At 44.6% G+C, this 27,883-nt stretch overlaps 1 protein-coding gene across 1 annotated transcript; it reads right to left on the reverse strand.

The window, feature by feature from the left end:
• Positions 1 to 2,601: 2,601 nt before the first annotated feature.
• On the reverse strand, positions 2,602 to 27,571 carry LOC125084316 (zinc finger protein 709-like). Its single transcript, XM_047701486.1, is given in 5 exon segments — positions 2,602 to 2,721; positions 2,724 to 4,221; positions 4,609 to 4,669; positions 4,854 to 4,980; positions 27,274 to 27,571. Coding segments are annotated over 5 exon segments (1,710 nt in total). The 5' UTR covers positions 27,277 to 27,571; the 3' UTR covers positions 2,602 to 2,700.
• Positions 27,572 to 27,883: the final 312 nt, after the last annotated feature.

Genomic DNA, 27,883 nt, shown 5'->3' on the forward strand with positions numbered 1-27,883 from the left:
TCTTACAGGTCTTTGGCTCGAACCCTGGGTCAGCTGGGAGTCTGCTTAAAGATTCTTTCCCTCTGCCCATCCTGTCCCCCAACTCATATGCTCTCTAAAATAAAATAAATCTTTAAAAAAAGGGTTTACTTGTATTTTTAAAAGATTTTATTTATTTTAGAGAGAGAGACACAGCGAGAGAGGAAACGCAAGCAGGGAGAGTGGGAGAGGGAGAAGCAGGCTCCCCGCTGAGCAGGGAGCCCGATGTGGGACTGGATCCCAGAACCCTGGGATCATGACCTGAGCCAAAGGCAGATGCTCAACAACTGAGCCACCCAGGTGCCCCCAGAAAGGTTTTACTTATTTTTTTTAAAGTAGTCTGTACAACCCAATGTGGGGCTCAAGCTCACAGCCCTGAGATAAAGAATCACACAGTCCATGAACTGAGCCAGCCAGGTGCCCAATATCCACTGTTCTTTATGGTTTGCGGTCATCTTTAATTTAAACTATAATTCATTCCCCCTCTCTTTGTGACTACAGATGTCATTCTGGCAGTGTCTGGCAAGAATGCACTGACAAAACCATGATGTAAGTTTTTGGAATTAAGGATGATGACAAATTTGTTTAGTTGCAAAAATTATAACTACAGAATAAAAGAAATTGAGGAAAAAATACTTTAACTTGTATGCACATGATGATATTGGCCCAGAATGTATCATGAGGACAAAATTACAAGTTGATTTGAAAATCCACAATTGCAATGGCATGTTTTAATATATCCTATCAGGAAATGGAGAAAATAATATTTGTTAGTATACAGCAGTTAATAAGACACTTTAAAGGAACATGTACAGAAATGTTGGTTTGATAAAAGAAATGTAAATCACATACAAACATAACTGAAAATGTACTGAAGAATTAGGTTCAGTTGTGAGTAATGAGAAACACCCATGGTCTGCCTGTAAGAAGAAGGTGTTATTCTCACAAGAAAGGACTGGGTCACAGAAGTCACTGTACAATGCAGTAGAGAAACAAACTACCACAGGGCTCCTTTTGACTGCATCACTGTAGCTGTGCTGGTGGAATGAGGAACCCAGGACAAGATGCTCACTACATGTATTAGACCTTATACAAATACAATCCAGAGAAGAAGGATGTCAGCACTTTAAAGGACATTCTCAACCATGATAGTCTACATGTGTTGCCTGGTGGACACAGGATGGCTTGCAGGAAAATCCAAATGGCATCGATCTTTGCTGTGGAACTTGTGGACACATCTGTGGAAACCTATGCTCTGAGAAAATGGAAGTCAAGTAGTTGGTGCTGGTACTGAAGATACTCTTGACTGGCAGGGCAAAGAATGGCCTGAAAGGTGTGTGGAAAACGCCTCTGGTCTCTATCACTGCCTGTACTGTAACTCCAAAAATGAAGGCCTTCTTCCCTTCTGCCTTCCAAATCTCATGCAACTGAGGCTATTAGTGAATTCTAATAGGAAACTATAAAGAGAACAGATTCTAGAAAATTAGGTCAAAACATTACCCATGCTGACCTGGCACATTCCAGGAGAGCCATCTCCAATTCTACATTGTTTTTTTGTTTGTTTGTTTGATCACAGGTCTCTTAAAGTGTAATATCCAAATCCACAGGAGAAATGACAAAGAATAAAAGGAAAATAAGTAAACAGCAAGTCTAATGAGATAATACTCTATGATAAACTCTGCATACTTACAAATGTATGCCAACTACTTATTAGCCAGGAAAATAAGTCTCTTTTGATGAAAGAAAAAGAAGGAAATCTTTTCTCATATGAAAGGAGGACTATTGGGGCGCCTGGGTGGCTCAGTGGGTTAAGCCGCTGCCTTCGGCTCAGGTCATGATCTCAGGGTCCTGGGATCGAGTCCCGCATCGGGCTCTCTGCTCAGCGGGGAGCCTGCTTCCCTCTCTCTCTGCCTGCCTCTCCGTCTACTTGTGATCTCTCTCTGTCAAATAAATAAATAAAATCTTTAAAAAAAATTTAAAAAAAAAAAAAAAAAAAAGAAAGGAGGACTATTTATAATGGATAAGGAATATCCAGTATCTGTGACATAAGGTCAATAGGGAAAATCTCAACAAACACCAAAATGTCATTATTCCTTGGCCCCTTCACTTACTGAACAATTAAAAAAAATTTAAAAAATTAGCCCTCCTTACATATTAGAAATACACTTTAACTCATCCATTGATCCAACAGACTTCAAAAAGGAAAGACAAAAATTTTATGACCTGATTCAATGAAAAACGGTACCTACTAAGCTTACGTATGTACTATTGCCTAAACAGTGGTTACAGAATTGTCTCGACTCAGTGTCCAGCTGAAAAGCAACAACTGGAAGCCACAGTCCGGAGACTGAGTTTCAGAATGAAATTCATTATTTTTAATTTTGAAGCATTTCTTTCATGTAGCGAATTCTTTAGAGTATTATACTTGAATTAATTTGTATCAGACTTCCCCTATTGCTTTCATTTATAGCATTTCTCTCCAGTGGTGTTTTTACATGACCTTGTATTTGTTAAGACTGAAAACTCTCCTGTATTTTTCAGTTATAATTTACCTATCTAGTGTGCATTCTCATCACATGTTTATGTAAGGATGTGGGCCAATTGAAGGCTTTCCCACAATGTTTACATTCCAGAAGTTTCTCTCCAGTGTGAATTCTTTCATGGCTTCTAAACGAGCTGGGTCTACTGAAGGCTTTCCCACATTCTTTACATTTATAGGGTTTCTCTCCAGTGTGCACTCTCATGTGTCCTCGAAAGGTTGTACGATAAATAAAAGCTTTCCCACATTCCTTACATTCATAGGGCTTCTCTCCAGTGTGCGTTCTTTCATGTACTTGAACGTAACTTGAACAACTGAAGGCTTTGCCACATATTTTACATTCATAGGGCTTCTCTCCTGTGTGAGTTCTTTCATGTATCCGAAAGGAACTGGGGCAATTGAAGGCTTTCCCACATTCCTTACATTTATAAGGTCCATCTCCAGTATGTGTCATCATGTGTCTTCGAAAACTTGTGAGAGAAACAAATGCTTTCCCACATTCCTCACATTTATAGGGTTTCTCTCCAGTGTGAGTTCTTCCATGTATTTGCAAACCTAGAGGAGAGCTGAAGGTTTTCCCACATTGTTTACATTCATAGGGTTTCTCTGCAGTGTGAGTCCTTTCATGTCTTCGAAAGGAAGTGGGACAACTGAGGGCTTTCCCACACTGCTTACATATATAGGGTTTTTCTCCAGTGTGAGTTCTCACATGCACTTGGAAAGTGGTCAGCCAGTGGAAGGCTTTTCCACATTCTTTACACTGATAGGGTTTCTCTCCAGTGTGAGTCCTTTCATGTGTTCGAAAGGAACTAGAACAACTAAAGGCTCTGCCACATTGTTTACATTCATAGGGTTTTTCTCCAGTGTGAGATCGTTCATGTATTCGGTATGAGCTGGGACAGCTGAAGGCTTTCCCACATTCCTTACATTTGTACGGTCCAACACCGGTATGTGTTATCATGTGTCTTTGAAAGCTTCCAAGAGAAATGAAGGCTTTCCCACATTCCTTACAGTCATAGGGTTTCTCTCCAGTGTGAGTTCTTTCATGTTTTCGAAGGGAACTGGGACAACTAAAGGCTTTACCACACTTTTTACATTCATAGGGTTTCTCCCCCGTGTGAGTTCTTTCATGACTTCGAAAGGAACTGGGGCAACTGAGGGCTTTCCCACACTGCTTACACTGATAGGGCTTCTCTCCAGTGTGAGTCCTTTCATGTGTCTGAAAGGTTTGATGATATCTGAAGGCTTTTCCACACTGTTTACACTGATAGGGTTTCTCTCCAGTGTGAGTCCTTTCGTGTTTTCGAACAGACTGGCGATATCTAAAGGATTTCCCACACTCCTTACATTTATAAGATTTCTCTACACTGTGATTCCTTTCATGTTTTTGAAAAGGCTGGAGATAACTGAACGCTTTTCCACATTCTTTACATTTATAAGGCTTTTTTCCATATTCCTGATACTTGTATGGTTTCGGTGAAGTGTGAGATCGCTTATGCCTGTTAAGGGATGAATGGCGCATAAAGACTTTTCCACACACGCTGCATTCCCATGGTTTTACTTCAGTAGTTTTCTTGTTCAGATTAAGATTTGGAATAGGACTGAAGTTTCCTCCACATTGATTACCTTCTTTACTTTGGCAGAACCTCTCTACCGTATGACTTCTGTAAAACAAAAACCAAAAACCACCAGAAGTGTATTATTGTGATTTCCCATCTATTAGTAAATACCAGAATTACATTGTTATCATTTACATGTAGGGGAAAGGGCAGGTTTTTCTGTCTTGTCTGAATTGTTTGAAAATGAATATTCTGCAAGAGGGGCTCAACCATAACTATTATATGAAAACAGTGATAGTCACATATGGAGTTTCTGGATAATAATTCCAAATGAACTATTTTTGAAAACACTGAAGATGTGTCACATTTAAGAAAACACTTTTGGTGAAAACTTTCTAGAAGAAAATACATCTGAAACTAGGCTTGCTTTTGCATTTTCATAACATACAAAGATTCCCTTGGATGCTGCTTTCCACCGTGAGTGCTACTCACCTTAGTTTTCTTCCCTGGTTTTTGTACTCATCTTCAGTGTTATGGTCTTTCCATTTTTTCCCTACAATGAAAACCCAGAAAAAAAAAACAATAAATTATAGAAGAATTATTACAAGTCCTTGATGAGTTCTGATCATGCCTGAGTTACCGGAGTATTCCTTTTCCCATTCCAAATCAAAGAATGCTGATGGGCGAGAAACACTTGTCCTCTAAATAACAAGGTGAAAGTAAGGTGTCGTCCTTACCTATTGAGGCCAGGTTCCTCAAGGTTTCCCGCATCACATCTTTGTAGAGCTTCTTCTGTGAAGGATCCAGCAGAGCCCACTCCTCCAGGGTAAAGTTTACAGCCACATCCTCAAAGGCCACTGGGTCCTAAAACATCCCACATATGTGCAGAGGAGGATGGATGAGACAGCACTAGGAATCTACAGTCAATTCGTAAGAAGCTCACATGATTCTGTAATCTCAAAAAATTCTATGACTTGGTCATCAGAATTCTCACGCTCTGTATGTAATCATTTCTCATACATTTAGGAACATCATGAACACACGGAAATTATTTCTACTTTTTTACTATGTTCAAATCTTATTGCTCTCTGATGGTAGCATCCCAGGCACGTCAGAGAATGCGAGAAATGATATACAAGGAAAGAAACATTTGCATTTTGAGACCACCAATTCCTTGTGAGAAAAAAACTCAGCTCCTTTCTTATTAGCCACCATATCACACAGCACTCCACGAAGTGCAGGGTCACATCCTCATGAAGTTTTAATGTGTAAAAAACACAGTGAAACATGGGGAGCTTTTCCTTCTATGTCCATCGCCAGACATGTAAGGCCAGGGGGCCTGTGGGGATCCACTGTATAACCAGCACCAGCTGGCCATATTGTCCTGAAGCGCTCCAGGCCATAAGAAGTAGTCGGATGCCACTGGCTGAATGAACACACCTAGCAGAGAGTATTAATTTTAACTTGTCTGTAAGAATTTTTGTCAGAAACGGAGTTACTCCTTTCTATTTGTCCCATTTCATGGGCGAGTGAGTTACCCAGAAACTACAGCTCAAAAAGAAGTCATCATAACTTAGAACTCTACAAAAATCCCTACATTCATGGGCCTCAGAGCTGCCGCTCACCAACTTTTAGCATTTATACGCACATCTACTGGGATGGCTAAGAGGCTAGAAGAGCTTTTCCAGAACCATTAATGGTGTACTCCGGGCCCTGCTGAGCATGTGGAATGGGATAAAAGCTGCAATTTACAAGGAAGTTCGTTTGAAAGCCACAGTGCTTCGGTGGCAAGTGTGCCCACTGCTGTAAAACACACACAGGGCTCAGCGGCGTTTTCCTCCAAGAGAACAGAAGACCTCCCTTCTCCAATTTCAGGAGGCAGTGATTTTCAACCAGCTGCTCTGGAGGCCGCCCTTCCATTTCTCTCACTTCTGTCCCCTCAGGTATGGCACAGGAGTATGACTGCCTCACCTCTGGGCCTGCATAACCTGCAGCTAATTCATTCCCCTAAATGCTGGTCTCTGAAAAAGATGATTAACCCACAGATGTCTATATGGGGATATGGCTCCCACACAGTAATTTGGATGGCAGAGTTCACCCATTTGGTTAAGAAAAGAGAGGGGAAACTCACACTTCTTGGTAGATCCACGAAGTAAAATGAGCTCCCTGGGTGGGCTCTAATGACTTTTTCTATAATGGACCCGTGCACTTGCTCACAGAATGTCCTATGACCCAGTGTGCAGAAGGGAGTGGACACTACTAGCAGGCATGAGATTGCTGATCCTTATGAACACCTGCCCATGGTATTTGTCCTTGGTTGGTGGATCCCAGCCACCAAGAGGTAGGAGGGAGCCCAGCAACCTGCTGAGAGTGACTCAGTGTGCCATAAGCTGTTTATGCAAAGAATATGATACAGCCCAAACTCTAGTTTTTGCTCTTGAGAGTCTGAACTTTCATTATGCACAGAAGGGGGTGCCTGTGTGACCCAGGCACTGAGTCTCTAAATAAGCTTCCTGGGAAGATAACATTTACATGTGCTGTCACAACATGTCGCTTGGGGGACTGAACCCTTTCTACGGAGTACAATAGGAGGTAACACATCTCCTTGAAGCTTGCATCTGGTTTCCTCCAGAACAAATTTACTTATAATTTTTATTATTTTATTATTTTTTAAAAGATTTTATTTATTTATTTGAGAGAGAGACAGTGAAAGCATGAGTGAGGAGAAGGTCAGAGGGAGAAGCAGACTCCCCGTGGAGCTGGGAGCCCAATGCGGAACTCGATCCCGGGACTCCGGGATCATGACCTGAGCCGAAGGCAGTCGTCCAACCAACTGAGCTACCCAGGCGTCCCTTATATTATAATTTTTAAAGTTTATTTATTTTTAAGTAATCTCGACACCCAATGTGGGGCTCAGACTGATGACCTGGGATCAAGAGGCGCACGCTCTTCCAACTGAGCCAGCCAGGCGCTCCCCCCACTCCCCTGCCAAACCAATTTAATTAAATACTAAACAAAACAAATGGATGATATTTAATGATCCTAATAGAAAAAGATTTAAGGGCGCCTGGGTGGCTCAGTGGGTTGGGCCGCTGCCTTCAGCTCAGGTCATGATCTCAGGGTCCTGGGATAAGTCCCGCATCGGGCCCTCTGCTCAGCAGGGAGCCTGCTTCCCTCTCTCTCTCTCTCTCTCTGCCTGCCTCTCCGTCTACTTGTGATCTCTCTCTGTCAAATAAATAAATAAAATCTTAAAAAAAAAAAAAGAAAAAGATTTAAATTTTTAAAAAGATTTTATTTGACAAAAGAGAGAGAGAACAAGCAGAGGGAGAAGAAGGCTCCCCACTGAGCAGGGAGCCTGATGTGAGTCTCCATCCCAGGACCCTGGGACCATGACCTGAGCCAACGGCAGAGGCTTAACCGACTGAGCCACCCAGGTGCCCAAAAAGATTTACATTTTTATTGAGCGTCAAAGAATGAAAAAAGTGAAAATATGGTACATGTTCTTAGAAACAACTCCATTTCCCAAGATGTTTCCTCTCCCAAAATGTTTTTCTATAAAATCCCATCAATCCCCAAAACAGACTTTTTAGGGGTCAACAAAAACTATTCCTCCAAACCTAGTATGAGGAAAAAAGGTCTTCCAAAGAACAAAGGGGTGGCTTGCCTAATACACATCAAAGTTTCTTAAACTATAGCATTCCAGACAGCACAGTATTAGCAGAGAGAAAAACAGACCAAGAGGAAAAGCCTCTTCCATGGGCCAGCATTAAATTCTGGAAGCTGGTAAAGGGCAGATCAGGCGTTGTGATCTGTACAGTGGCAGACATCAGAAACCCTTTTAATTTTTTTAAAAGATTTTCTTTATTTATTTAAAAGTGAGGGGGGGAGAGAGAGAGGGAGAGAGAGAATGAGCAGGGGGAGGAGCAGATGGAGAGGGAGAAGCAGACTCTCCACTGACCAGGGAGCCCAATGTGGGGCTCGATCCCAGGACCCTGGGATCATGGCCTGAGCTGAATGCAAATGCTTAACTGACTGAGCCACCCAGGCGCTCCCAGAAAGACAAACTGTTATCTACCTGGAAAAATGCATTGTATTCACTTCTATTCCATGGAAAATAGCCAATTCATTATAGATTTAAATGTGAAAGATAAAACTAGGACACTTGTAGAAGTCATAGATGAATGCTTCATTGACCCAAAAATAGGGAGAATTTTCTCATAAGAGGGAAAGAGTAAGACCTGAAACAAGAGACTGAACAATTCATAATCAAACTAAGGAAATTAAAAAACAAGGTAGAAGAAAATATCCGTAATAACGCGCAATACTAAAGAGTTAGGGGCGCCTGGGTGGCTCAGTTGGCTGGGCGTGTGCCTTCAGCTCAGGTCACGATCCCAGAGTCCTGGGATCAAGCCCTGTGTTAGGCTCCTTGTTCAGTGGGAAGCCTGCTTCTCCCTCTGCCTGCTGCTCCCCACTGCTCGTGCTCTCTCTCTCTGTCAAATGGATAAATAAAATCTTAAAAAACTGTATTAAAAAAATAGTTTGCAGAGTAAGAGTGAACAGTTAAAAATTAGAAAATAATCAAAACATATTTAACAGGAAGATGAAAGACCATATATGAAAAAAAAAAGTCCATCTGGGGATGCCTCCACAGTGCAGTTGGCTAAGCATCTGACTCTTGGTTTTGGCTCAGGTCGTGATCTTGGGGTTGTGGGATCAAGCCCCACATAGGGCTCCACGCTCAGTGCAGAGTCTGCTTGGGATTCTCTTTCCTTCTCTCTCTCTGCCCCTGCCACCTGTGCCATCTCTCTCTAAAAAAATAAATCTTAAAAAAAGAAAGTCTTTCTGCTAAGTAATAAGGGAAAAAAAAGGCCAAGCACATTACATTTCATACTGATTAGGATAAAAATTAGTCAATTTAATAATGCCAGGTGTGGATGACCAGTCAGCAAATACACAAATCATGCACGAATGGAGGAAACCATCAACTGACACGCTCCATTGCCATTTCCTGTCAATCTGAGTTTGATCACGAGCTACAATATTCCTCCAATGTCCAGAGAATTTATTGTGTATTTGCACTTGGGAGTCTGACACAAGAAAGAAAGGAGCTGTATTTTTAACGAGAGTAAAAATGAAATTTGAAAAAGTCCAAATACCAAAAGCAAAGCAATGGGTGAGTAACTTGGATGGCTCGCAGTCTCAAGATACAAGCATTTATGAAACATACCATTGCAAAGAACCAACCAAAACACATTTTGAATGTGATTTCATTAATATCTATTTATTTATTTATCTAATTATCTATTATTTTTATTTATTTGACAGAGTGAGAGAGCACAAGCGGGGGGGGGGGGAATAGTAGAGGGAGGGAGAAGCAGGCTCCCTGCCGAGCAGGAAGCCTGATATGGGGCTCGATTGCAGGACCCTGGGACCATGACCCCAGCCCAAAGGAGACACCCAACCATCTGAGCCACCCACGTGCCCCTATACTCATATATCTAAAGGTAAAACTAAAAGAATACCATTTAGTGGGGAAAAAAAAAAGATGGCAAAGGTTAGGGAGAATAAAACATCAAGTCAGAGGTCATTCATGGTGCAGGATGGAGAGAAGTCAGGTCAGGAGCCTCAGGAGACAAAACCTGTCCAAGGCCCACATATAAATAATGATGATCACAAAGATGTTATTATTACTATTATATTGTTATTACTATAAAATTTTCCCATAAAGCATTATACATATCATTTTCTGAATACATTTGATGATAAACATTTAAAGAATTAAGTTTGGAGAAGTATGAAGTTCTTATTTTTTATTCTTGGCTCTGTAATATAGAAATCCGAATTCTAGTTCACAGATTTGGGCAGCAAAAAAAACTGATAACAAGTGTTTATTTTTAAAGAATTGGTTACATAGCTCTTAAAAACAAAGGGTGAGACATACTGGTATGGAAAGATGTGAAGGATTTATCAACAGAATAAGTAAGTAAAATGCATTGCATTATATACACAAGGTTACCTTTTCTGTAGCTCTAATAGTCACCCACAGAGGAAGGTAGATGCCCACCCAAGATCTGACTCAGATCAGACTGACCACACACACAGGCCAAGAGGGCATGAAAAGATTTCTTCCATAATGAATGCAAGTGCCCAGTGGAGGTAGGGCAGGGCAGGCCTCTCAACCAGGGGAGAAATGCCTTGAGAAAGCAAGGAAAGGAACCTGGTTGGATTTTTTTTATGGAGGTTTGGGAGTGGGCTAGAGTGAGACTTCGGGTACAGGGACAGGGCCTTCAGTGAACCTAATATCTTGCCAGCGCCAAAGCAGTGAATAGTTAGGCTGTCTTGCCCCCTTGTACGGAGATGGAGGAAAGGAGAGATGAAGGTTGAAAGCTGTCAGCAGACAAACATCAAAAAATGTCAGAGACTCCTGGTTTTGGGTCAGCCATGTAAGGAGTTTAGACGCTGGTATTCTTGTCCTCATAGGAAAAAAAACCATACATGTTAAAAATCAACAACTCTCTTAGATCCATCAGAGAACTGAGGTCACAAGGAAACTACTGCTTCCAAAGTCAGAGAGACAAAAAGTAGCCAATTAAAAATATGTCCAAAATATTCTGTTCTTTACCAGGCCTTTCCTCTCAAAATCTACTTTTTAAAAAAGATTTATTTATTTGATAGAAAGACAGTGAGAGAGGGAACACAAGAAGGGGGAGTGGGAGAGGGAGAAGCAGGCCTCCCACTGATCAGGGAGCCCGATGCGGGGCTGGATCCCAGGATCCCGGAACCATGACCTGAGCCCAAGGCAGACGCTTAACGGCTGAGCCACCAAGGCGCCCCTCAAAATCTATTTTATGAGAGCATGAATGACTGGGATTTTCTTGGCACCTGGTGGACCTGAGGAGGTGGAGGACAGAGAAATACTTGTGATAGTGACAGGATTCTTCCTTCCTGACATGAAGTATGTGACGGTTCCTCTAACACCACAGCTCCAACTCTAATTCCCCCAGTATGAGGCCATTAGTTCAACTCAGTACTAACACTAAGCGTCAGATTCACAGATTAAGCATTCACTACAACAAAACTGCCCCATTTCAGATGCCAGCCATAAGTGGGGTGCCTCGTCTGCTGACATTCCCACCCAGCTGACTACAAATCCACAGATGCCTTTGAAACCCCTGAGGTTTGATAATTTATTAAAACAATTCTGAGAACTCAAGAAAGCACTGACTGGGGTGCCTGGGTGGCTCAGTGGGTTAAGCCTCTGCTTTCAGCTCAGGTCATGATCTCAGGGTCCTGGGATTGAACCCCACAACAGGTCCTCTGTTCCACAGGGAGCCTGCTTCCCCCCTCTCTCTGCCTACCTACTTGTGATCTCTCTGTCAAATAAAAAAAATCTTAAAAAAAAAAAAAGAGCACCTGACTTACAATTATTGGTTTATGACAAGAGATAACAACTTAGGAACAGCCCAATGGAAGAGATACATAGGGAAAAGAATGGGAGCAGGGGTGAGGGGGGCAGGATCATTTGGAGCTTCCACGTTCTCTCCCCACAAGCTGTCCCCACCTCCCCCTGCCTCCAGCACCTTCATGGGTTCACCAACCTGGAAGTTCTCGAAGTCCCATCTTTTTTTTTTTTTTTTTTTAAGATTTTATTTATTTATTTGCGAGAGAGAGAATGAGAGCGTGAGAGAGAGCATGAGAAGGGGAGGGTCAGAGGGTGAAGCAGATTCTCTGCTGAGCAGGGAGTCTAATGCGGGACTCGATCGCAGGACTCCAGGATCATGAACTAGGCTGAAGGCAGTTGCTTAACCAACTGAGCCACCCAGGCACCCCTTGAAGTCCCATCTTTAAGGGTTTTGATAGAAGTTTCATTATGTAGGCAGGAGTGATTAACTCATGGCCTTTGGTGATTAACTCAATCTCTAACCACTCTTCCCTCTCCAGAGGCTGGGAACTGGGACTGAAAGTTCTAAACTTCCCATCGAGGCCTGGCGTTTCTGGTGTCCAATCCCCATCCTGAAGCTATGTAGGAGTCCACCAAGAAATGCCTCATTAGAACAAAACACACTCTCTCACCCTTATCGCTCGGGATTCTGAGGGCTTCAGGGATCTTTGCCAGGAAGCGTGCTCAAGACCAAATGTCTTCCTTGTATCTACCCCATGTGGCTCAGCTGGTTAATCGTCCAACTTTTGATTTCAGCTCAGGTCATGGTCTCAGGGTTGTGAGACTGAGGCCCGCATCCGACTCCGTGCTGGGCGTGAAGCCTGCTTGGGATTCTCTCTCTCTCTCCCTCTGCCCATCCCCCCAACTCCCTCTAACTCAGGCTCTCTCTTAAAAAAAAAAAAAAAGTCTCCAAGGAGACACAGCATCCCATGCTGCTTATGTGAATAATAACATGGCAACATACATGAGTTTCCCATGGACAGAACGGCAAGGAGAAACAGATGAATCCACTATTAGAGTTGAATACGTCAAGACCCTCTATTAGTAATCAGATCAGCAGGAAGAATATCAGAGAAGTCGCAGTTTAACTGGGCAGCGCCATCACTGGATTTAGTTGAAAACTGTGGGATACGTCATCAAAGAGAATATATATTCTTTTCAAGTTCACATGGAAAATTCACAAAGACTGCAATAGTGCAATCTGGTTGTCTGAATGACCAAATGTATTTTGCATACATATTTGGTCTTATTCCACAGTTCTCGGCCTCAAAATCTACCCCAAACCTTGGAGTTTGCTAAGGGCTGGAAGTGATGAAAGGGCTGGTACTATGTTAGTGCAGGGATTTTGGGAAAGCACCTAAGGAAGGGGATGGGTTGCCAATGGAACCCACCACTTGACGTGATGTAACTTTCAGTCCCCCCCCACCCCCGACCTCCAGGGGGCCCAGGGGCTGGAACTGAATCAGTGGCCAAAGGCCAGTGATTTAACCAATCAAGCCTATGTAATGCAGTCTCCACAGAAACCTAACAGGATGGAGCTGGAGAGCACATGAAGGTGACGGGACAGTGGTGCATCCAGGCAACATGGAAGGTCTGAGCCCTTTCCCTATACCACACCTTATCCCCCTCCATCTGGCCATTCCTAGTTGTAACTTTTTATAGTAAGTGGCAATCTAGTAAGTACAATGTTTCACTGAGTTCTGTGAGCCCCTCTAGCAAATTAGTATTCATCAAAACAGAGCCAAGGAGGAGCTTGTGGGAAGCTCTGATTTATCACCAGTCAGAATAGGTCACAACCTGGACTTGTGCCAGCCCTCCTGAGTTGGAGGGGGTTGACGGAGATTCTAATCTGTAGATCAGAAGCACGGGTAACAGCCTGGGTGTGTGCGTGTGGTCTCGGAGGACCTCAACCTCAACCTCTGGAAGCTGCCACGATCTCTAGAAGTCAAAGCTAATATAAGGAGACAAGAAAAAGAAATAAAAGGCATACAGGGGCGCCTGGGTGGCTCAGTGGGTTAAAGCCTCTGCTTTCGGCTCAGGTCATGATCCCAGGGTCCTGGGATCAAGCCCTGCATTGGGCTCTCTGCTCCTCGAGGAGCCTGCTTCCTCCTCTCTCTCTGCCTGCCTCTCTGCCTACTTGTGATCTCTGTCAAATAAAGAAAATCTTTAAAAAAAAAAATACAGAATGGGAAGTAAAAAATAAAAACTGTCTTTGACACATATAAAAATGACTAAGGAGGGGCGCCTGGGTGGCTCAGTGGGTTAAAGCCTCTGCCTTCGGCTCAGGTCATGATCCCAGGGTCCTGGGATTGAGCCCCGCATCGGGCTCTCTGCTCGGCGGGGAGCCTGCTTCCTCCTCTCTCTCTGCCTGTCTCTCTACCTGCTTGTGATCTCTATCTGTCAAATGAATAAAAAAAAAAATCTAAAAAAAAAAATGACTAAGGAGCAAATGTCAAATAATTCACAACAACAAGGAAAGTCCTTTGAACTAGAAGAGAGTAGAGTAAGACTGAAGGGATAAAAGGTTAATATAGCAGGGCACTTGGGTGGCTCAGTTGGTTAAGTGACTGCCTTCGGCTCAGTTGTGATCCTGGAGTCCCAGGATCGAGCCCTGTATCGGGCTCCCTGCTCTGCGGGGAGTCTGCTCTCCCTCTGACCTCTCTACTCTCATGCTCGCTCGCTCTCTCAAAAGAATAAATAAAAAATTTTTTTAAAAAAGGTTAATATAGGGCGCCTGGGTGGCTCAGTGGGTTAAGCCGCTGCCTTCGGCTCAGGTCATGATTTCAGGATCCTGGGATCGAGTCCCGCATCGGGTTCTCTCCTCTCTCTCTCTGTGCCTGCCTCTCCATCTACTTGTGATCTCTCTCTGTCAAATAAATAAATAAAATCTTTAAAAAAAAAAGGTTAATATAGAAAAGGACAAATTGTGCCTTCCTATAGATCTAAACAAATATAGTCAACTGATCTATGACAAAAGACAAAGGCCATTCAATATAGAAGACAGTCTTTTCAACAAAAAGTGCCAGGAAAAACAGAATCCACATGAAAAAAAAATCTATAGATACAGAGCTTACAGCTTTCGTAAAAGTTAACTCAAAATGGACTCAGAGATATATAAAAAATTCCCGTAAGATAACATACGAGAAAATTTAGATGACCTGGGGTTTGGTAATTATTTCTCAGATAGAACACCAAAATCAAGATCCATGAAAGGAAAAAAAAGATAGTTGAGTTTGGCTTCATTAAAATGAAAACCCGATCTGTGAAAATTAAGAGATGGAAAACAGAAGCTACAGACTGGGAGAAAATCTTCACAAAACACTTCTCTGATAAAGGGCTAGTATCCAAAATGTCCAAAGAACTCTTAAGACAAGAACAGTATGACAAGCAACACAATTAAAAAATGGGAGAAAGATGGGGTGCCTACTTGTGATCTCTGTCAAATAAATAAATAAAATCTTTTTTTTTAAAGAATTTTTTTAAAAGACTTTATTTATTTATTTGACAGACAGAGATCACAAGTAGACAGAGAGGCAGGCAGAGAGAGAGAGAGAAGAGGAAGCAGGCTCCCCGCGGAGCAGAGAGCCTGATGTGGGGCTCGATCCCAGGACCCTGGGATCATGACCTGAGCCGAAGGCAGAGGCTTTAACCCACTGAGCCACCCAGGCGCCCCTAAATAAATAAAATCTTAAAAAAAAATGGGAGAAAGATGTGAACACACCCTTCACCAAAGACACATAGATGGTAATTAAGCATATAAAACAATGCTCAACACCATGTCATTAGAAATTGTGAATGAGAGAATGATATACAACCTGACATTTATTACAACAGCAAAAATTCAAGACACTGAAAAAAAAAAAAACCAAATAATAGTGAAGATGTGGGGCAACAGGAACCTTCATTCATGGCCGATGGGAATGGAAAATATATGCCTGTTTTGGGAGGTGGGCAGTTTTTCTTTTTTTTAAATTTTATTTATTTATTTGACAGAGAGAGATGACAAGTAGGCAGATAGGCAGGCAGAGAGAGAGGGGGAAGCAGGCTTCCTATTGAGCAGAGAGCCCGATGTGGGACTCGATCCCAGGACCCTGAGTTCATGACCTGAGCCGAAGGCAGAGGCTTTAACCCACTGAGCCACCCAGGCGCCCGAGGTGGGCAGTTCCTTAAAAAACCACCTATTTTTTTAACCTTACTATCCAGCAGTCACCATCCTTCCTATTACCCCAAATGAGTTATAAACTCATAAAAGTACTTCATAAAGAAACCTGCACATGAGTGTTTATAAGAGCTTTATTAGGGATTGCCAAGACTTACATGTAACTAAAGTATCCTCCAACAGGTGAATGGAAAAGTAATCACTGGCACCTCCATATAATGAAATATTATTCAGTAGTAACAGGAAAGGAGGTATCAAGCCAGAAAGACGTGGGATAACCTCAAAATCCTACTGCGAGGTGAAAGCAGAGACCATGGCAAGGCCACCCACTGTATGGTTCCAAGCATAGTTCTGGAAAGCCCCAAACCGGAGACAGTTAATAAGCTACAGTTGCCAGGGATCTGGGGGGTGGGAAGGAGGAATGACTGAATGGATGGCAGGGGGTGCTTCGGGAAGGGAAAGTAGACTACATGGTCCAGAAATGACTGATACACATCATTTGATGCTGTCAGAGCCCAGAGACTGGCTACTGTAAACCGAGGACTTTACCGCATCAGTACTGGCTCACAGATATAACAACTATACCACAGCGACGCGAAATATAAAAAATAGGGCAAACTATATGAAGGCAAGAGGGTTATGTGGGAATTCTTTGTCCCTTTTTTTTTTTTAAGATTTTATTTACTCATTTGAGAGAGAGAGAGAACATGCGCGTACCTGAGCACACAAATGGGGAGAGGCAGGCAGAGGAAGAGGGAGAAGCAGGCTCCCCACCAGGCAGGGAGTCCCATGCAGGGCTCCATCCTGTGACCCTGGGACCATGACCTGAGCCGAAGGCAGATGCATAACCGACGGAGCCACCCAGGCGCCCCCTCTCCGTACTTTCTGATTAAGTTTTCTACAAACCTAAAACTGCTGTAGAGAAGTCCGTCTGGGGGGGCGGGGGGAGAAGACAGAGGCGTTCACATTCATCCCTGATGACTGACGACTGAGAGAGGCCATCGTTCATTCAACTGATCTGAATTTATTTCAGTGACCTATATGGCACCCTCTGAGGCCTAAACCCAAAGACATGGGAGAACAGAAATTTCCACTAAATGCCCTTCCGGACAGCCCACCACTGTTTGTTCGGAGAAGCGACATGAGTGCCTTGAGTGCCTTCGTCGCTCTCGGTAGCGTCTAGAACTCTGGTGTGGTAAGGCGTGTCCAGGCAAGGACTCACACTGGGACCTCAGCACACGTGGAGACAAATGTTACCTTGGTTTGTATGTTGGAGAGGTCTCTGACTTTTTACCACGAAGGAGCATCTCTTCACAATCACCCAAGAGTCTACAAACGTAGCTGAAGTCATTGCTGGTCAGTGCTAAGGTGACGGACGGATGACGGACGGGCACAGTCTGGGGCCTGGGGCCACTTCTTGCCTCAGAAGCCCATGGACAAGGAAAGGCCATCGCGGGCAACCCCAGGAGGCCTGAGGAGAGGTCACTGAGGCCTCTGTTGTGAAACAGTGTTGGGGGCACTCACAGGTGTGCCTGCTGTGCGGCAACTGGACCAGAGCCCAGAGCCGTCCGCGTTGTCATGGGACCGTTTTACAAGTGAGAGCAGCAATGGGCTCAAGTAGAATTTTAAGCAAAGAGTATGTTGCGGCCACAACACCAAAGGAATCTAGCCAGTGTGGTGGCTGCTGAGAGGGACAGCAGTTACTTCACGGTGTCAAGCAGGGAACAGGCTCCAGATTACCATATAATTTTTAAGATTTTTAAAAAAAGATTTTATTTCTTTGAGAGACAGAGCACAAGGGGAGGAGCAAAGGGAGTGGGCTTAACCCACTGAGCCACCCAGGCACCTGCATGGCTCAGTCGGTTAAGTGTCTGACTTGTGATCTCTGTCTGTCAAATAAATAAAATCTTAAAAAAAAGAATTTAAACAAGGTGCCAGGGCATTGCATCATACATATGGCAATGGGCTAGCCCCTTTTTAGGAGCTCTTTTTTTAAAAAGAAAAAATATTTTTTAAAGATTTATTTATTTGACAGAGAGAGAGAGAGATATCACAAGTAGGCAGAGAAGCAGGCAGAGAGAGATGGGGAAGCAGGCTCCCCACCGAGCAGAGAGCCCAATGCGGGGCTTGATCCCAGGACCCCAGGACCATGACCCGAGCTGAAGGCAGAGGCTTCAACCCACTGAGCCACCCAGGCGCCCCTTAAGAAGAAAATTTTTAAAAACTTATTCATTTGATAGAGAGACAGAGAGAGCACAAGCATGGGGAGAGGGAGAAGCAGGCTTCCCCGCTGAGCTGGGAGCCCAATGTGGGGCTAGAGCCTGGCGTGGGGCTCAATCCGAGCAACTGGAGATTGTGACCTGAGCAGAAGGTAGATGCCCAACCATCTGAGCCACCCAGGCACCCCTTTATGAACTCTTTTTATCAAAATTTTTATGTCCCAAATATCCTCAGCGAAGGCTGTCGTTAGTGTGATGTCATACCCATGATGCTGGAGCAAGGTGAGTGCAGGTCAGATCCCACTCACAGAGGCTGAGTGCACAGGCTGCAGTTGGACACCCCCTGCAGGTAACCAGGTAGAGGTGCATCATGTCATCTGGGAGGTAAAAACTAACTGCACTTGACAGGCGGCTAAAAGGGGCACCGAACAAATCCAACTTGCTCAAGTCTCTGACGGCAGCAAATGTATCTGGTGCTGAATCGACAGAGTCATGAATTTCCACTACGGTGGGGACTGCGAATAGGGATTCATCGGGTGCAGACACAGCCTCAAGGTTGCAGGAATCCACTCTGACGTGTCATTCATTCTTTCCAGATTTAAACGCTAGGCCGAATAAGGCTGTTAAAAGGAGAACCAGAGGGAACAGCCTCTTATTCATTAAAAAAGGAGTTTTCAATCAATGGTTTGGATTCCTTGAAGGCCCTGTTTAATTTACATTTGGTCAGGGGCACCTGGGTGGCTCAGTGGGTTAAGCCTCTGCCTTCAGCAGAGCTCAGGTCATGATCCCAGGGTCCTGGGATCGAGTCTCTGCTCCGCAGGGAGCCTGCTTTCCCCCCGCCCCACCTCTGTCTGTCTCTCTGCCTACTCGTGATTTCTCTCTCTCTGTCAGTAAAGAAACAAAATCTTAAAAAAAAAATTTATGTTTGGTCGGATTAAGTAATTTAACTGGGGGGTGGTGCAGGAAGGTCGGTGGGGTCCCATTTTGTTGGTAAAATTTAAAAGTTCCAAAACCAAAATTTAAATATTTGTTAAAGGTTTTTTTTTTTAAGATTTTATTTATTTATTTGTGAGAGACAGAGATAGTGAGAGCATGAGAGGGGAGGAGAGGGAGATAAGACACAGTGGGTTCAGTCTTTCTCTGTTCAGTATGGGATATTTAAAGAAAATGGGTATGGGGTGCCTGGGTGGCTTAGTCAGTTAAGTGTCTATCTTAGGCTCAGGTCATGATCTGAGGGTCATGGGGCCGAGCCCTACACTGGGCTCTCTGTTCAGTGGGGAGTCTGCTTCTCCCCCTCTCTCTGTGCACTCTCTCTCTCAAATAAATAAATAAAATCTTTAAAAAAAAAAAAAAAAAAGAAAGAAAATGGGTGCTAGGACCATGAGAGATTTTTAGGTAAGAGCGCAGTTCTCATGGTTCAAGTGAGACACGCTTATTTGTTCTCTGTATTATATTCAGCAACTCCCTTAAGTTTATCAGGGGCGCCCTGCTTAAGTATAGTCAGGTCCCCAGCTTTAGCTGCAAGCTGAACCTTAGTATTGACTATCTGCATAGTTTCCTAAATTAATGCATTATAGAGCCCGTGTTGTAGAGGCCCAGAGCATGAAGGAGTGTATTTTTATCTTTTTTGTTGCAAAAATTATTTTAATATATGTTGAATTTTCAATTGGTCAAATTGTAGACCTTGGTTTTGAGACAGGAAAACTGAAGGGACCTCACAAAAAAAGGATTTTTTTCCTTTGCTACTTTTCCTGTTTCTATTCTTGCTAATACCTGCACCCCTGCCTTACACAAGCCTCTTTTTTTTTTTTTTAAAGATGATTTTATTTATTTGACAGAGAGAGAGATCACAAGCAGGCAGAGAGGCAGGCAGAGGGGGGGGGGAAGCAGACTCCCCACTGAGCAGAGAGCCTGATGCCGGACTGGATCCCAGGACCCTGAGATTATGACCTGAGCCAAAGGCAGAGGCTTAACCCACTGAGCCACCCAGGTGCCCCAAGCCTCTTTTTTTTTTTTTTTTTAAATAGCCTCCAATACAGGGCCTGAACTCAGGACCCTGAGATCCAGGTTTGAGATGACATCAAGAGTCAGAGGCTTAACAGACTCAGTCCCCCAGGCACCCCCTTACACATGCCTTAATGTATGTCCTCCTTGTGGAGATCAGGGAGTTAATGATTTCTTTGGTGTTTTCCAGTACAACAGATAACATCCAAGGAGTGGCCTGGAGGGGTCATCGTACACCTTTTCAAAGACCACTGACTCCAGATACCCTGCCGCCAAGACACCTGGCTCCAAGGCACAAGTGAAGTATGGAGGACACCAGAGCACTCGTGCTCATTGGACCAGTTCCCAGACACCTGACAGGACATGTACATCAAACCAGCATTCTCAATAAAAACCCCAGACCTGAGGGGTCCCTGGATGGCTCAGCTGGTTCAGCATCTGCCTTCAGCTCAGGTCATGATCCCAGGGTCCTGGGATGAAGCCCTGCATTGAATAAATAGAATTAAAAAGAAAAGATTTTACTTATTTATTTGACACAGAGAGAGAGATCACAAGTAGGCAGAGAGGCAGGCAGAGAAGGGTGGGGAGGGGCGGGAAGCAGGCCCCCTGCTGAGCAGAGAGCTCCATGCGGGGCTCAATCCCAGGACCCTGAGATCAGGACATGAGCTGAAAGCAGATCAAAAATAAATTAAAAAAAAAAAAAAAATACCCTTTAAAACCTCCAGACCTGAAAGACGAGACTCACTCTCCTATTCCTTTCTGAGTCTCCCAGACACTCCATCTGAACTCGCGCTCCCGCTCTCTATCTTCAATAAACTCTGCTCTCACTTCCTGCGGGCTTACATTTGCTTTCTATCTTAAGCATAACCAAGGACCCTCTTGGCTGGTCCCGTGGGACCCCCTCTGGGTATTCAGAGCCAGTTTCTCTGCATCAGTTTCAACACTTTTTTCTTCGGCTTCCTCTCCGGTTTTGTTTTCGTCCATCACTGGGTATACTTCAGGGAAGCGGGGTGCTCTCTACCTGGATATTTGTACACTGTTTCCTCCCGGGAGCCTCAGAGCAGCGCTGGCAGGGCCTGGAGCCTCCCGCATGACCACTGGTTGTTTTATTGAGCTTGAGGACTCTGGACTCAGATCAAGTTTGAACTAAAGCCTTTGCTATGCCACAGGGGGACCCTGAGTGTGTCCCTTAAACTTGAGGCTCCAGATCTTTGCTGCAGGAGAGGCAGGGGTGGCACAGAGGGACTGAAGGGTCCCCCCTGGGATTAGGGGTGTGGACTCAGCCCACAGGCTTCTGGCTGCCCTGCCCTCTCCTTTCTCTAACTCAGTGACCGCTATTTCAGGAGTGACCCCCCCCTTCCCCGTGGGCCCTCCTCTTGCACAGGGTAGAGTCCCCTCTGCCACTCCACCTTCAGGTATGTGGGGCCAACCCAGGCTCTGTCACAGTGTCACCCTACCACAGACATAAATCAGCAAACACATCGTCCCGGACCACTTTAAGGAGGGCTTTGCTCTTACACTCCTGCTCCCACATGCCTGGGGATTGTGTAAACCACCGAGTCTGGTAGGCTGAACACAGAACTGAGGCGTGGGAGGGTCAGCCATGCGACACGGGGCAGCACAGGTCAGAGCACGCGCTCCCCAGCCCCGAGCGCCCGCGCAACATGCCGCCATCAGGCGTCCGCGCAGGTGAGCAGGTCAGAGCAAGAGAAGCGGACCCACAGCCTAGCGGTCCTGCCTGGATGTGGCTGGCGGTGCCAGTGATTATGGTCACCTGCGGAGATGTGGGTCCCACGTCGAGACTGGGGTCAGTGTGGCACCGGGACACACATACACAGAGCAAGAAGGTAGGAAGAGGTTTACAAATCACATAATAAAGGTCTCTGGGGAGGGGAGGGCTGGCCCTTCGAGCAGCTGTGATTGGGCTTCAGGAAGCAGTGAAAAGAGCCTGGTCTGGGGTTCATTGTGGCTGGGGGGTGGGGCGGGGGCAAGAATCCTTGCCCGGGGCAGGGGCCTGAGTGATCTGAATCTCTTGCCGTCTCTAGAGGAGACACCACTTAGACTTTCTCATCAGCCTGACCAAGTGGGAGGCAGAAGACAAAGAGGGAGGGAGGAGACTTAAACTGTGAGCAAACATCCAAAATATGGAACCTGACTGCTCATACAAGGAGAAAATCGTGGTTAGGAAAAATGCGCATTTGCAAGAGCTTGTCTTCATGTAAAGATAATATATGTGTATAGTATATATAACATATATATACTATATATAGTCTTTATATACTCATATTTAAATTTCTATAATATATTATAAATATAATGTATAATATTTAAATAATATATTAAATAATATAAATATAATGTATGTTATAAATATATTTTATATATTTATAATATACATTTAAATTTAAATATATCTAAATATATATCTAAAGACTATATATACATATTCTATGTCATTTATATGTCATATAAAGACATATAAAGAAACACAGGATGCTCAAGAAATGATCAACACTCATTTTCGGGGGTGGCTGAAGCCAGAGCTCCGGAGTGGACCAGGATGTTCTGGCACTGAGTCTCCTTAGACTATATTTTACATATTTTTGCTAACCCTTGCATATATTATTTAAGGTAAACAGTAATATATATAAACCATAGTTTTTCTTTTCAATACCCTTTCTTTTGAATAACCTTACTATGCTTTTTAAAATTTAATGAAAAATTTTTTCTACATAGGAAACCATTCTAAGATTTCATCCTTTAAACATGAACACTTGGGGCGCCTGGGTGGCTCAGTGGGTTAAAGCCTCTGCCTTCGGCTCAGGTCATGATCCCAGGGTCCTGGGATCGAGCCCCACATCGGGCTCTCTGCTCAGTGGGGAGCCTGCTTCCCCCTCTCTCTCTCTGCCTACCTGTGATCTCTGTCAAATAAAATCTTTAAAAATAAATAAATAAACATGAACACTTATGGGGTGCCTGGGGGGCTCAGTCAGCTGTGTCCAGTTCTTGATTTCAGCTCAGGTCGTGATTTCCAGGCTGTGGGACTGAGCCCTGTGTTGGGCACTGTGCTCAGCAGGGAGTCTGTTTGAGATTTTTTTCTCTCTCTCTCTCCCTCTGCCCCCCCCAAGTGCGCGCACGCTCTCCTGCTTTAAAATAAATACATATTAAGAAAAATAAACATAGGGATGCCGGGGTCGCTCAGTCCTTGAGCGTCTGCCTTCTGCTCAGGTCATGATCCCAGGGTTCTGGGATCGAGCCCTGCATCAGGCTCCCTGCTCAGCTGGAAGCCTACTTCTCCCTCTCCCACTCTCCCTACTTGTGTTCCCTCTCTCTCTGTCAAATAAATATATAAAATCTTTTAAAAAATGAGTATTTATAAAAGTTTAAGCCATGAGAAACAAAAAGAATTTCAAATCTCTTTGCATAATAAAAAGCACCACAGTTGGTGGAAAAATTGTATAGCTATGTATAGAAGAATGAATCTTGACCATTCTCTTATACCATACGCAATGATAAACTCAAAATGGATAAAAGATCTCAACGTGAGGCAGGAATATATCAGAATCCTATAGTAGAACATAGGCAGTAACCTCTTTGACATCAGCCACACCAACTTCTTTCAAGATATGTCTCCAAACGCAAAGGAAACAAAAGCGAAAATGAACTTTTGGGACTTCATCAAGATCAAAAGCTTCTGCACAGCAAAGGAAACAGTCAACAAAACAGAGAGACAACCCACGGAATGGGAGAAGATATTCGCAAATGACACTACAGACAAAGGGCTGATATCCAGAATCTATAAAGAACTCCTCAAACTCAACACTCAAAAAAACAGATAATCACGTCGAAAAATGGGCAGAAGACATGAACAGACACTTCTCCAATGAAGACATACAGATGGCTAATAGACACACAAAAAAATGTTCATCATTATTAGCCATCAGGGAGATTCAAACCAAAACCACAATAAGATACCACTTCACACCAGTCAGAATGGCCAAAATCAACAAGCCAGTAAACAACAAGTGTTGGAGAGAATGTGGAGAAAGGGGAACCCTCTTACACTGTTAGTGGGAATGCAAGTTGGTGCAGCCACTTTGGAAAACAGTGTGGAGATTCCTCAAGAAATTAAAAATAGAGCTTCCCTATGACCCTGCAATTGCACTACTGGGTATTTACCCCAAGGATACAGATGTAGTGAAAAGAAGGGCCGTCTGTACCCAATGTTCATTGCAGCAATGGCCATGGTCGCCAAACTGCAGTAAGAACCAAGATGCCCTTCAACGGACGAATGGATAAGGAAGATGTGGTCCATATACACTATGGAGTATTATGCCTCCATCAGAAAGGATGAACACCCAACTTTTGTATCAACATGGACAGGACTGGAGGAGATTATGCCGAGTGAAATAAGTCAAGCAGAGAGAGTCAATTATCATATGGTTTCACTTACTTGTGGAGCATAAGGAATAACACAGAGGACACTGGGAGAAGGAGAGGAGAAGGGAGTTGGGGGAAATCGGAGGGGGAGACGAACCATGAGAGACTGTGGACTCTGGGAAACAAACTGAGGGTTTTGTGGGGGAGGGGGCTGGGAGAGCCTGGTGGTGGGTATTAAGGAGGGCACATATTGCATGGAGCACTGGGTATGATGCATAAACAATGAATCTTAGAACACTGAAAAAATTAAATTAAATAAAAAAACACGAAAAAGAAAAAAAAGGCACGATAGTTTCTTCTTTCAACTTTCACTGGGGGGGTTAAGATTAAGTAGCATATTATAATGCACTAGGGATTTGGCCTTCAGACATGAAATGTATGGGAATTATCAAAGATTTATGCAAGTTTTGAGTAGTTTTCCTTGTATCAATTAAAAGAGGAATTATTTTTTTTTAAAGATTTTATTTATTTATTTGACAGAGAGAGATCACAAGTAGACGGAGAGGAAGGCAGAGAGAGAGAGAGAGAGAGAGAGAGAGGGAAGCAGGCTTCTCGCTGAGCAGAGAGCCCGACGTGGGACTCGATCCCAGGACCCTGAGATCATGACCTGAGCCGAAGGCAGCGGCTTAACCCACTGAGCCACCCAGGCGCCCTAAAAGAGGAATTAATTTGCCTTAACCTTTAACAGTATTACAGCATTCAAATTTCCAAAGCTCCCTCTACACACACACACACAAAACCTGACCTAAAATGTAAAACCTACCCGAGAACCTCAAATACCCCCATCTCACCTCTTGAGAACCTTTTGCCTAAAGGGAAGAAACATTGTTTGGTTCCAGGATTCTTTCCATTACTTCCATTGTATCTTTCAATCGACCTGTATTTTCAAAATCCAATAACTAAAAATTTCATGCTCTCACAAAGCAAACAGTATCACACATGGCTGAGGGAAGCTACCTAAAGTTAAAGGTTACAAAATGCAATATACAAACATATACAAGGAAAGAAATGCAAATATTTGAATCAGGTGAGATAAGCAGCCTGCTTCCACAGTTCAGAAGGAAAATTCATATTCCCAGCTTGTGCTCCAAATGGCACCTGTTGGAATACGACCTCTAGAATCAGAGAGGAGGTTTGGGGAGGAACACTTGGAGCCCCAGGAATGAAGTCTGGGAGCTACGTACACAACTCTCTTAGGGCATAATGGAAACATTCCTCTCTCAGGGTTCCATTGGCATAAGTTAAGAAACTACTGGCCAGATTCGGTGTAAGGATCTAACTCAAAAGAACTCCCCAATTCACAAACACTTGGTCCAGAAGACCTACCTCCTGACCTTCACAGACTTTCTCAATGTACAAAATTACTCTGAGTGCACCTACACTGCGCACGCAAAGCTCAAGCTTATGTCTGGAAACAGGCACAAGGAAACCACAATTTCCACCTCAGGAAGAGCAGCACTGCCCTGTCCTGTAATCCCATCCCCCATGTACACAGGCATCCCAGCTTTCCTTGGTTCTCTAGCTTCTCTCAGTTCCTTCTGTGGTGTCTTCCAGGAAGAACCGCCTGGGCCTTCAAGTACCTCCCTTCTCAGGCTCAAGGGGGAGTCCTTACCTTAGAAACACTGACCTCAGGCTTCTGCTTCCTACCAAGTTGCTCTGAACCACCAATACCTCAAAAGTGATAAGCCTAGTGTTTGGACAAAATCAAACCCGGTGCTTATGAGTAAGGGAGGAAAGAAAACTAAGGATTCTTCTAGTATAACAAAAGGAACACACCAACATCTACTTCTTTAGAAAATATAAATATGTTGGTTAATTACAATTTCCACGGCAAGAAACTGTTTGGAAACAATCATAATTGAACACCCTTCTAGGTACTGCAAGTCTAAGTCCTGATACTGCATTTCAAATCACCTAAGGACGAATCTCTGGGCCTTAACACACCCACTCATGGGAAGGAAAAAAAAAGGAAACAAAATTTGTAATAAATGTAACAATGGAACTTTTTCCCCCTGAAATTCACCCCTTTCTTGCCTCTTTGTAAAATTTCATACTTTGGAGATCTACTGGTTAAAAACATTTTAACTTAACGAAAAATGCAGGCTTAAAGTTGAATAAAGTCACAAACTCACGTAGGGTCAATACGGACAGGAGACGACACTCAGGGAAGTCTCCAAGGAGGAACCGCCAACCAAAGGACTTCCCATAGGATGTCGATGCCCAGGTAAGACCCTGGGAGGAGAGGCAAAGGGATTTCATGCGACGTATTCCAGGTGGTTAGTCCTGGCTCTTAAGTAAAACATCCATGGGCCAAAAAGATAAATCTTTAAAAAGAGCCATCCATGGCTCTGTGGGTAAATGATAAAATACTGCGTAATATGAAATGCATCCCGGAGAACAAATAGTTAATAATGTTGCTCTGAACTGGAGAGGAAAGATGGCGTTTCAGAAAACACGGAAAGATCTGGAAATTGAGGCATTTATTGCCAGTCCCATGAAGAGCTAGGCTGGAGGCACAGGGTCGTGACTTTGAGACCCTACCCCCAAATGTTTGGAAAAATGTGGGGACACCGGGTCCCCCCAGGGAGAGAGGGAAGGGGACCCCAGAGACCACAGCACCTCCCACACACGAACCCGGGAGACCGAGGCATGACCGTCCCCTGATGACCCTCCCTGTGGTCATCGCCCGATCTGAGGGAGATGCGGCCACGCAGGGACGGGAGAGGATGGCATGGGTCCCTGCGGCCGGGCCGGCCCCGGGCTGCGTGCCGCGCCATCCGCGGCCTCGGGTCCCCAGACTCCGGAGTTCACCAAGGGGAAGCAAGGTCCAGCCGCGGCCGGTTCCAGCCGGTCCCACCACCCGCCTTTCCCGACTCCCGGCCCCGCACACTCACCATTGCCCACTTTCTGGGGTACCGGGTCGACCACCATGCGATTGCCGCGGCCGGCGGAGCTCACGGCGACAGAGGATGTGGCGGAAGCTCCCCAAGCCTTTCAGGACAGCGCGAGGTGATGCGAGCCTCGGCCGGACAGCGGCGACGGCACCCAGTCCCCGCCGTCCACAGCGCGTCGCCCGCACGTACGGTTCCAGCGACTCCCCTGATTGGGCCGTTCGCGAGGCCCCGCCCCCGCCCGCCTGAGTGACAGCGGGCCGGAGGTCACGTCTTTGAGTCGACCTTGCTTGGGCGGCGGGCTGCAACCTGGTCTCTCCGAGGACGTCGCTCTGAACCGTGAGGCCACCAGGCCACTCACGGAGCCGTGACCCTTCCTCACAAACACGGACCCAAGTGACCTCACCGTAGGTAGTGCGGAGTCTGGTTCCATTTGGATCTTGGACCATCTGCCATCAGGGAGTCTTCTGCCCACCACGCCCCCCAACCGCACTCATTTGTATGGAAAGAATCTCGAAGCCTTGGGCCACTTAGCTTGCTGGGAGGTTTGAACCCCACAGTCCTAGACCAGCCCCGAAGCCTCAGGTGCTCGCAGGTCAGAAACATACTGAGG

This window comes from Lutra lutra, chromosome 1 (genome assembly GCF_902655055.1).
Source record: "Lutra lutra chromosome 1, mLutLut1.2, whole genome shotgun sequence".
Lineage (NCBI taxonomy): Eukaryota > Metazoa > Chordata > Mammalia > Carnivora > Mustelidae > Lutra > Lutra lutra.